General features: G+C 46.4%; 1 protein-coding gene across 1 annotated transcript in view; it reads right to left on the minus strand.

The window, feature by feature from the left end:
* LOC106597385 (lysine-specific demethylase RSBN1L-like) overlaps positions 1–12,229 on the minus strand; it is a 90,393-nt gene that overhangs the window by 56,634 nt on the left and 21,530 nt on the right. Inside the window, 2 exon segments of the mRNA XM_045722468.1 lie at positions 8,208–8,332; positions 8,335–8,973. Coding sequence (XP_045578424.1) covers positions 8,208–8,332; positions 8,335–8,973 — 764 coding nt within the window.

Consider the following 12,229-nt stretch of genomic DNA (forward strand, 5'->3'; position numbering starts at 1 on the left):
TATTCCTTGCCACCCACTCTGAAACTAACTGCAGCTCTTTGTTGAGTGTTGCAGTGATTTCAGTCGCTGTAGTAGCTGACATGTATAGTGTTGAGTCATCCACATACATAGAAACTCTGGCTTTACTCAAAGTCAGTGGCATGCCGTTAGTAAAAATTGAAAAAAAGCAAGGGGCCTAAACAGCGACCCTGGGGAATTCCTGATTCTAACTGGATTATATCCAAAAGGCTTCCATTTAAGAACACCCTCTGTGTTCTGTTAGACAAGTAACTCTTTATCCACAATATAGCAGGGGGTGTAAAGCCATAACATTTTTCCAGCAGCAGACTATGATCAATAATGTCAAAAGCTGCACTGAAGTCTAACAAGACAGCCCCCACAATCATTTTATTATCAATTTCTCTGTCATTTGTGTAAATGCTGTGCTTGTTGAGTCTCCTTCCTTATAAGCATGCTGAAATTATGTTTGTTTACTGTGAAATCGCATTGTATCTGGTCAAACACAATTTTTTCCAGACGTTTACTAAGGGTTGGTCCTGGTCAGACCCTGGATGGGAGACCAAATGCTGCTGGAAGCGGTGTTGGAGGGCCAGTAGGAGGCACCCTTTCCTCTGGTCTAAATTTTTTTTTATCCCAATGCCCCAGGGCAATGATTGGAGACATTGCCTTGTGTCGGGTGCCGTCTTTCGGATGGGACGTTAAACAGGTGTCCTGACTCTCTGTGGTCACTAAAGTTCCCATGGCACTTATCATAAGAGTAGGGGTGTTAACCCTGGTGTCCTGACTCTCTGTGGTCTCTATAGATCCATGGTACTTATCATAAGAGTAGGGGTGTTAACCCTGGTGTCCTGACTCTCTGTGGTCTCTATAGATCCATGGTACTTATCATAAGAGTAGGGGTGTTAACCCTGGTGTCCTGGCTAAATTCACAATCTGGCCTTCATACCATCATGACCACCTAATCTTCCCCAGCTTACAATTGGCTCATTCATCCCCCTCCTCTCCCCTGTAACTTTTCCCCAGGTCGTTGCTGTAAATTAGAATGTGTTCAGTCAACTTACCTGGTAAAACAACAAAAACAACAGAGCCTGACCAATCACAGTGATTTACCTCATGACCTAAGGGTGTATATCCTCAAGAGACTAAACAGTCTTCCTCTCTGCCTTCTCATCCATGTATATCCTCAAAACTAAACAGTCTTCCTCTCTGCCTTCTCATCCATGTATATCCTCAAGAGACTAAACAGTCTTCCTCTCTGCCTTCTCATCCATGTATATCCTCAAGAGACTAAACAGTCTTCCTCTCTGCCTTCTCATCCATGTATATCCTCAAGAGACTAAACAGTCTTCCTCTCTGCCTTCTCATCCATGTATATCCTCAAGAGACTACAGTCTTCCTTTGCCTTCTCATCCATGTATATCCTCAAGAGACTAAACAGTCTTCCTCTCTGCCTTCTCATCCATGTATATCCTCAAGAGACTAAACAGTCTTCCTCTCTGCCTTCTCATCCATGTATATCCTCAAGAGACTAAACAGTCTTCCTCTCTGCCTTCTCATCCATGTATATCCTCAAGAGACTAAACAGTCTTCCTCTCTGCCTTCTCATCCAGCTGCACTTCAGCAAGACGACGGGAATAACAAACCATTTTTCCTTCTGTTCCTATAGTCATTACCCAGGTTGTCTCCTGGATAGCCACCACACACAGTATTGTAAATTACACTGCTAACATTGACATATACACTGTGGGCCTACCAATGTGTGAAACAGTATACACCAGAAATGTAGGGTCTTCATTAATATTCTAGAGTGGCCTCCTCTCCTCGTTTCCTTTCCTTCCTTCAGGAATGATCTGACAGAACCTGAACCTACGGAGGTTTCTGGTGTGGGTGGGGAGCTACCAGTACCACACACAGTACATACATTATCCTGTATGCATAGTATACCTGCTACCTCAGACCGTGTGAAATATCACACCAGAAATGTAGGCTCTTCATTGGCCCCTTTTCTATGATTTTACTTTAAAAAGAGCGATGCTTCCATTGGCCTCTCGTTTAGTCCCATCCCTCGCTTTATTTGATTTGACCTCCTCCCTTGTTCTGTTCCCTCCGTTATCAGGGCTGTGTGTGTGTGTGTGTGTGTGTGTGTGTGTGTGTGTGTGTGTGTGTGGCAGCCCTGGCTACAAGATAATCTCTTTGTGGAGACACTCCTGCGTGTGGAAATGGAAGCAAACAGCTGTTCCTCACAGAGAAGATATCCTCCACCCTTCCTCCTGCTCCCCCTTCCTCCTCCTCACTCGTTCTGTGGTATACTGTCTGATATACCATGGCTTTCAGCCAATCAGTATTCAGGGCTCAAACCAGCCAGTTTATAACGGTGAATAGATAATGATTCAGTTGGCCTGCCTGCAGCCCTGCACTTCAGACACGCAGTTCCCTGTGGAGACAGGCGTGCACACACACACACACATGCTTACAGACCAACACGCTCACACGTAAATACACATACACGCTCCAACAGGGCCATGCGTGGCTTACTAATGCCCTCATCACATCTCTTCCTTCTCTGAGATGGTTCACATCATTAGTGTGTGTAAGGCAGGTACAATTACATGGCCCGACACACACACACACACACACCACACAATGAATAATCCAGCGCACGGCGCACGCTGCATCTGTTTGAAGGACGAGAGGAATATTGCTGGCGAGGCTGTTTTACTGAGGTCATGTTTCTATTGATGACGATGCCTGTGTGACTGAGTGAGAGAGTGACTGACTGACTGCTGGAGAATGGAGAGTGTGAGACAGCAGGCAGGTAGTTAGTTAGCGTAGCATGTCTGTGTAATCTTGACTGCGGGGTAAATTTGACAGGAACCGGTTGTATAAAACATCTTAGTGTTCCCCATAATTTCCCCCTTACCTAAGGGAATTTAAGGCTGTTGCATATAGCGCCGCAAACATTTCATTAGTTAAGGGCATCATTTAAGGGTTTTATGGCAGTTTGAAGGCATGTATGGCAGAAACGAGTCTCGGTTACCATGGTGATGACCGATCACATTCATTTTGGAAGATCCCAAATAGAACTTCTAATATCCAAGACAGGAGATAACATTTTTTTCACAAGACAACATTTTCCTTTAGTTCGTTTTTTCTCAACTTGTTTCAATTACTTTCTAACATGTCAAGCTAACTTACAGAGGAGTTAGCTAGCTAACCATCAAGCTTTGTGGCCATGGATTGTGCACCTTCCATTGTTTAGCTAAGTAGCTAGCTAGCTGGTGGATGTTTTCCTTTTGAAACCAGGGCAGGGGAAAGCAACATTCACCTCCACATATGCTGCGTTCATTAACCTGTTGGGGATAGGGGGCAGTATTTGCACGGCCGGATAAAAAAACGTACCCGATTTAATCTGGTTACTACTCCTGCCCAGTAACTAGAATATGCATATAATTTTGATTTGGATAGAAAACACCCTCAAGTTTCTAAAACTGTTTGAATGGTGTCTGTGAGTATAACAGAACTCATTTGGCAGGCCAAAACCTGAGAAGATTCCAAACAGGAAGCGCCCTCTCTGACCATTTCTTGGCCTTCTTTGTCATCTCTATCCAAAACAAAGGATCTCTGCTGTAACGTGACATTTTCTAACGCTCCCATAGGCTCTCAGAAGGCGCCAGAACGTTGAATGATGACTTTGCAGGCCATGGCTGAAAAACAGTAGCGCATTTGGTAAGTGGTCGATCTGAGAACAATGAGACAGGCGCACACGCGTGCACGAGACGACTCCATTTTCAGTCTTTGAACGAAAACAACGACTCCCGGTCGGAATATTATCGCTTTTTTACGAGACAAATCGCATAAAAATTGATTTTAAACAGCGTTTGACATGCTTCGAAGTACGGTAATGGAATATTTTGAATTTTTTTGTCACGAAACGCGCCGGGCGCGTCACACTTCTTTAACCTTCGGATAGTGTCTTGAACGCACGAACAAAACGCCACTATTTGGATATACCTATGGATTATTTGGAAACAAAACAACATTGGGTGTTGAAGTAGAAGTCCTGGGAGTGCATTCTGACGAAGAACAGCAAAGGTAATCCAATTTTTCTTATAGTAAATCTGAGTTTGGTGAGTGCCAAACTTGGTGGGTGTCAAAATAGCTAGCCATGATGGCCGGGCTATCTACTCAGAATATTGCAAAATGTGCTTTCACCGAAAAGCAGCTTTAAAAATCGGACACCGCGATTGCATAAAGGAGTTCTGTATCTATAATTCTTAAAATAATTGTTATGTTTTTTGTGAACGTTTATCATGAGTAATTTAGTAAATTCACCGGAAGTTTTCGGTGGGTATGCTAGCTCTGAACGTCACATGCTAATGTAAAAAGTTGTTTTATATAAATATGAACTTGATTGAACAAAACATGCATGTAATTGTATAACATAATGTCCTAGGAGTGTCATTTGATGAAGATCAAAGGTTAGTGCTGCATTTAGCTGTGGTTTTTGTGACATTATATGCTAGCTTGAAAAATGGGTGTCTGATTATTTCTGGCTGGGTACTCTCCTGACATAATCTAATGTTTTGCTTTCGTTGTAAAGCCTTTTTGAAATCGGACAATGTGGTTAGATAAAGGAGAGTCTTGTCTTTAAAATGGTGTAAAATAGTCATATGTTTGAAAAATGGAAGTTTTCGGATTTTTGAGGAGTTTGTAATTCGCGCCACGCTCTATCATTGGATATTGGCGAGGCGTTCCGCTAGCGGCACATCTAGATGTAAGAGTTAAGGGGGAAAATAACTTCAAGATGTTTTATGCAACCGCGGCAGGTAGCCTAGTGGTTAGAGCGTTGGACTAGTAACCGAAGCTGACAAGGTACAAATCTGTCATTCTGCCCCTGAACAAGGCAGTTAACCTACTGTTCCTAGACCGTCATTGAAAATAAAAACTTGTTCTTAACTGACTTGCCTAGTTAAATAAAGGTTAAATAAAAAAATTTAAAAACGGGCCCAAGTCCTCGGTGAAGCTCTCTTTAACCGATTAGGCCATATTATTTCTGGCACATCAGATGCTGCAGAACAATCATTATGAGGACTGGGAGGGGAGACCAGGGTCTGTCAGTGGTGGCTGGGGGACGGTTGTCCTAACCAACTCATGGACACTAGGGCGGCTGGGGGACGGTTGTCCTAACCAACTCATGGACACTAGGGCGGCTGGGGGACGGTTGTCCTAACCAACTCATGGACACTAGGGCGGCTGGGGGACGGTTGTCCTAACCAACTCATGGACACTAGGGTGGCTGGGGGACGGTTGTCCTAACCAACTCATGGACACTAGGGCGGCTGGGGGACGGTTGTCCTAACCAACTCATGGACACTAGGGTGGCTGGGGGACGGTTGTCCTAACCAACTCATGGACACTAGGGTGGCTGGGGGACGGTTGTCCTAACCAACTCATGGACACTAGGGTGGCTGGGGGACGGTTGTCCTAACCAACTCATGGACACTAGGGCGGCTGGGGGACGGTTGTCCTAACCAACTCATGGACACTAGGGCGGCTGGGGGACGGTTGTCCTAACCAACTCATGGACACTAGGGCGGCTGGGGGACGGTTGTCCTAACCAACTCATGGACACTAGGGCGGCTGGGGGACGGTTGTCCTAACCAACTCATGGACACTAGGGCGGCTGGGGGACGGTTGTCCTAACCAACTCATGGACACTAGGGTGGCTGGGGGACGGTTGTCCTAACCAACTCATGGACACTAGGGTGGCTGGGGAATGGTTGTCATAACTTCCAAAATACCAGCCAAGCTCTGTTCCTTAACGAAGCTGAAGGGAGGATGATCTCAATATACAACTAGACCCAGTGTTCAGTGTTCAGTGTTCCCCCTCTGCTGCCAAGCTTTAGATTAAATTACAATTAGTGTATTACATCATAGGGTTCTAAATGTCAAGAGAACGTAGCGATATTTCCAAGTTCTAGAATCAGCCCTTTATTCCGTGTTAAAGAACATTCCGAGAGAAAGACAGAGGCCTGGGAAAAGACTAGCATTTGATTAGAACTAATTTTACCTTGGCAGCATCCCAAATGGCACCCTATTCCCTATATTAGAGCTCTGGTCAAAAGTAGTGCAATAAATAGGGAATGGGGTGCCAATTGGGACAAAGCCCTCGAAAGCCTCTATTCAAGGGCTCCATATTGGATTTGAGTAGAAGCAGGGTGAAAAATGATCTGATGGTTGCCAGCCGCGCTCAGGGAGAGGATATCCCTGATAACAGCACAGCCTGGGCTTTGGAAGGAGCTCTGTGTACCACAGCACTTCAAAATCATTCAAACAGAACAAAACCCTTCAAACAGGACTAGAGGCTTGAGCTTACAGCCTGCTCAATAGTAAGAGATATCCCTAAAATATTCACAAGTGGATTTCATTTCATTTCACACGATCCCTATTATTTCTTTAGCCTGTAGTTGTGTAAAACCAAGGCTGTGTTATGATGATACAGTCTACTCCAGATATACAGCACCAGTCAAATGTTTGGACACACCTACTCATTCAAGGGCTTTCTTGCCAAGAGTGTGCAAAGCTGTCATCAAGGCAAAGGGTGGCTACTTTGAAGGATCTCAAATATATTTTGATTTGTTTAACACTTTTTGGTTACTATATGATTACATATGTGTTATTTCATAGATTTGATGTCTCCACTATTGTTCTACAATGTATAAAATAATAAAAATAAAATAAAGATCTTGGAATGAGTAGGTTATGTCCAAACTTATGACTGGTACTGTATTCAATGGTTTAGGATTGTTGCTTGTATTCATTCAGCTATATCAATCTCTAGATAGAATTCCACATAAGCTTTGTACTGTTTTTCTTCAACCAAGTAGTGTGTGATTACTGATGAACACACATTCATCCAGGCTTTATTTTCTCCTTTACATCAACAACCTGGGGAATAGTTACAGGGGGGAAGAATGAGCCAATTGGAAACTGGGGATGATTAGGTGGCCATGATGGTATGAAGGTAGTACCATGGGATCTATAGAGACCACAGAGAGCCAGGACACCAGGGTTAACACCCCTACTCTTATGATAAGTACCATGGGATCTATAGAGACCACAGAGAGCCAGGACACCAGGGTTAACATCCCTACTCTTATGATAAGTACCATGGATCTATAGAGACCACAGAGAGCCAGGACACCAGGGTTAACACCCCTACTCTTATGATAAGTACCATGGGATCTATAGAGACCACAGAGAGCCAGGACACCAGGGTTAACACCCCTACTCTTATGATAAGTACCATGGGATCTATAGAGACCACAGAGAGCCAGGACACCAGGGTTAACACCCCTACTCTTATGATAAGTACCATGGGATCTATAGAGACCACAGAGAGTCAGGACACCAGGGTTAACACCCCTACTCTTATGATAAGTACCATGGGATCTATAGAGACCACAGAGAGTCAGGACACCAGGGTTAACACCCCTACTCTTATGATAAGTGCCATGGGATCTATAGTGACCACAGAGAGCCAGGACACCAGGGTTAACACCCCTACTCTTATGATAAGTACCATGGGATCTATAGAGACCACAGAGAGCCAGGACACCAGGGTTAACACCCCTACTCTTATGATAAGTACCATGGGATCTATAGAGACCACAGAGAGTCAGGACACCAGGGTTAACACCCCTACTCTTATGATAAGTACCATGGATCTATAGAGACCACAGAGAGCCAGGACACCAGGGTTAACACCCCTACTCTTATGATAAGTACCATGGGATCTATAGAGACCACAGAGAGTCAGGACACCAGGGTTAACACCCCTACTCTTATGATAAGTACCATTGGATCTATAGAGACCACAGAGAGTCAGGACACCTGTTTAACGTCCCATCTGAAAGACGGCACCCTGTGATTGTCACTGCCCTGGGGAATTGGGATATTTTTATTCTTTAGACCAGAGGAGAGAGTTCCTCCTACTGGCCCTCCAACACCACTTCCAGCATCTGGTCTCCCATCCACAGACCGACCAGGACCGACCCTGCTTAGCTTCAGTGGCAAGCCAGCAGTGGGATGAAGGGTGGTATGGTTCAATTACAATATAATTACAATATAGTAACACATAGAGCATCAAATACTGTAAGAAATACAGCAGCCAGCACTAAAACAAACCAACCAAACAGCATCCACACCTGATTGTGGAAGTTGAGCATAGTGGTGGTCTCTATATCCTTCTTCCCCAGGATCTCCATCTTGACCGGCGACGAGGGGAACTTCCAGGAGAAGTAGTCCAGGAAGTCTGGCAGGTAGGAGGCCGCCCGTGGATGATGCCCATGACGTAATGAGCTGCCTGGGATGACGCGTCCTCACTGAAGGCTAGGGTAACAAACTCCTGGGCGAACTGCTGCATCTCTGCTGGAGACAGGGCCGAGAGCTCGCTGCAGTAGGCGTGTGCCACCAGGGCTCCACCGTTGGGTTGTTCCTCTACGTGGATGAAGCGGGCGAACTCCAGGTTCTCAAAGCCAGGCTGGGGGCACCGTGGCTGGGGGATCTGGAGAGGGGAGGTCATGGGGGAAGCTGGGTCCCAACTGCTAATGCTACTGCTACTGCTATTGCTGCTGCTCCATAGGGGCTTGGAGAGGGACAGAGTTGGAGAGGGGCTGTAGCAGTTCTCCTGTTTGATGGATGAGGTGGTGGAGGTGTGGTGGTGGTGGACGGGGAGCGGGGGTTTGAACTCTGTGTGGCCGTGGTGTTGGTGGTGGTGGTGTTGTTTGGAGGCCAGGCCTGCGTGGAGCTCAGAGAGGAGACCAGCACACACGGTCTGGCTGGACCTGCTGTACATCTTGGTCCGTTTCCACTTCTCCTTCTCTCTCTCACTCTCTTTGTGTTTCTTCTTCTTTTTCTTCTTCACCTTTTTAATCTGGAGCTCCTCTGAGTTTATTTTGGGTTTCTGCTTGTCTAGAGAGAGAGAGAAGGGGAAAAACAGTGTTAATAAAAGAGCTGTGAAGACCTGCATGCAGATCCACTACTACCCAGAGCACGCCTGGAATCTAGAGAGAGATCCACTACTACCCAGAGCACGCCTGGAATCTAGAGAGAGATCCACTACTACCCAGAGCACGCCTGGAATCTAGAGAGAGATCCACTACTACCCAGAGCACGCCTGGAATCTAGAGAGAGATCCACTACTACCCAGAGCACGCCTGGAATCTAGAGAGAGAGAGATCCACTACTACCCAGAGCACGCCTGGAATCTAGAGAGAGAGATCCACTACTACCCAGAGCACGCCTGGAATCTAGAGAGAGAGATCCACTACTACCCAGAGCACGCCTGGAATCTAGAGAGAGAGATCCACTACTACCCAGAGCACGCCTGGAATCTAGAGAGAGAGATCCACTACTACCCAGAGCACGCCTGGAATCTAGAGAGAGAGAGATCCACTACTACCCAGAGCACGCCTGGAATCTAGAGAGAGAGAGATCCACTACTACCCAGAGCACGCCTGGAATCTAGAGAGAGAGAGATCCACTACTACCCAGAGCACGCCTGGAATCTAGAGAGAGAGATCCACTACTACCCAGAGCACGCCTGGAATCTAGAGAGAGAGAGATCCACTACTACCCAGAGCACGCCTGGAATCTAGAGAGAGAGAATCCACTACTACCCAGAGCACGCCTGGAATCTAGAGAGAGAGAGATCCACTACTACCCAGAGCACGCCTGGAATCTAGAGAGAGAGAGATCCACTACTACCCAGAGCACGCCTGGAATCTAGAGAGAGAGAGTCCACTACTACCCAGAGCACGCCTGGAATCTACAGAGAGAGATCCACTACTACCCAGAGCACGCCTGGAATCTAGAGAGAGAGATCCACTACTACCCAGAGCACGCCTGGAATCTAGAGAGAGAGATCCACTACTACCCAGAGCACGCCTGGAATCTAGAGAGAGATCCACTACTACCCAGAGCACGCCTGGAATCTAGAGAGAGATCCACTACTACCCAGAGCACGCCTGGAATCTAGAGAGAGATCCACTACTACCCAGAGCACGCCTGGAATCTAGAGAGAGATCCACTACTACCCAGAGCACGCCTGGAATCTAGAGAGAGATCCACTACTACCCAGAGCACGCCTGGAATCTAGAGAGAGATCCACTACTACCCAGAGCACGCCTGGAATCTAGAGAGAGATCCACTACTACCCAGAGCACGCCTGGAATCTAGAGAGAGATCCACTACTACCCAGAGCACGCCTGGAATCTAGAGAGAGATCCACTACTACCCAGAGCACGCCTGGAATCTAGAGAGAGAGATCCACTACTACCCAGAGCACGCCTGGAATCTAGAGAGAGATCCACTACTACCCAGAGCACGCCTGGAATCTAGAGAGAGAGATCCACTACTACCCAGAGCACGCCTGGAATCTAGAGAGAGAGATCCACTACTACCCAGAGCACGTCTGGAATCTAGAGAATGAATGAGCAGAGGAGAGGAGAGGAGGAAGAGAGGAGGCTCTGGTTGAGGTGTTACTGTAGCTCTAAACCCAGAGGAACAACTACTGCCATCAATCCATGAAGAGCTTCATTAGCCCTGTATTATTACCATGGTCCCAGCTATAGGCCTAGGTGCTTCAGCCAACTCCTCTGACTACTGACATGTGGCATGATTATATTACCACTCAAAAGGAGCAAAACAATTGGGCTTACAATTAGACAGAGGACAACTCTGAGGAATTATTCATTACAGTAACCAGAGAGCTTGGACACTGCTGTTAGAAAACTGCTGTTAGAAAACTGCTGTTAGAAAACTGCTGTTAGAAAACTGTAATAAACTGGATTCAGTGGAGTGATCAGTTCAGTGTGTATTATTTTGGTTTGGCAGTCCAGGGTGTGGAACGGGGGAGCGCCGTAGCGGTCCAGGGTGTCGAACGGGGAGCGCCGTAGCGGTCCAGGGTGTCGAACGGGGAGCGCCGTAGCGGTCCAGGGTGTCGAACGGGGAGCGCCGTAGCGGTCCAGGGGTGTGCGAACGGGGCGCGCCGTAGCGGTCCAGGGGCGTCGAACGGGGAGCGCCGTAGCGGTCCAGGGGCGTCGAACGGGGGAGCGCCGTAGCGGTCCAGGGGCGTCGAACGGGGAGCGCCGTAGCGGTCCAGGGGCGTCGAACGGGGAGCGCCGTAGCGGTCCAGGGTGTCGAACGGGGGAGAGCAGTAGCAGTATACATCCCAAATGGCACCATAATCCCTGTTTAGTGCACTACTTTTGACCATGGCCCATAGGGCCAGATTGTGCCATTTGGGACACAGCACAATTCAGGAGGCAGAGCTACTGTAGGTGGGGCCGTTTGGCATCTCATCAGAACCAGAGAACTGTGTAATATTTTCAGATCACCTGCCAAATGACCCGTTGTTACCTGCCTGCTGCTACCTGTGGGAAGCAGCTCTTTAAGAGCAGACAAAATAACAGCCTGACATGTGATCTCCATGCTCTGCTGTCTTCAGTCTATGTACAGGACTAAACAGCTCTACCCCCAAGCCTGAACACTCCTGAACATATAATCAAAAGGCTACCCAGACTATTTGCATTGCCCCTCCCCCCCTCTTTTACACTGCTGCTACTCTGATATTATCTATGCATAGTCACTTTAATAACTCTACCTACATGTACATATTACCTTGACTAACCGGTGCCCTGCACATTGACTCTGTACCATAACACCCTGTATATAACCCCACTATTTTACTGCTTTTCTTTAATTATTTGTTACTTATATTTATTTCTTTAGGTTCGATTTGATTGGGAGTCCCATAGACCGGCGCACAGTTGGCCCAGCGTGGTCTGGGTTCGGCCGGTGTAGGCCTCATTGTAGATAAGAATTTGTTCTTAACTGACTTTCCTAGTTAAATAAAAGGTTAAATAAAATAAAAAAAAATACCTTAATATTTTATATTTAAATAATTAGTAGCTGCTTTTCAGAAATTACATCAAGGTTATGACTGGAAAAAGAACAAAATAATAAAACACTGTATTAGAGTGAAGATGTTACCGGCTGTCATTTAGCAAACTAATAATAACACATAACCCATTTACAGAAGGAAGGAAGTATTGATGCATTTTGGAAAGTCCACACACCACAACTTGTGATTGTAAAAAAATGTTTTTATATCGATAGTTGCATATTGTGATATGGACGACATTATATAGACTCAAAGTATCGATTT

The sequence above is a fragment of the Salmo salar genome, chromosome ssa07, assembly GCF_905237065.1.
Source record: "Salmo salar chromosome ssa07, Ssal_v3.1, whole genome shotgun sequence".
In the NCBI taxonomy this organism is placed as follows: domain Eukaryota; kingdom Metazoa; phylum Chordata; class Actinopteri; order Salmoniformes; family Salmonidae; genus Salmo; species Salmo salar.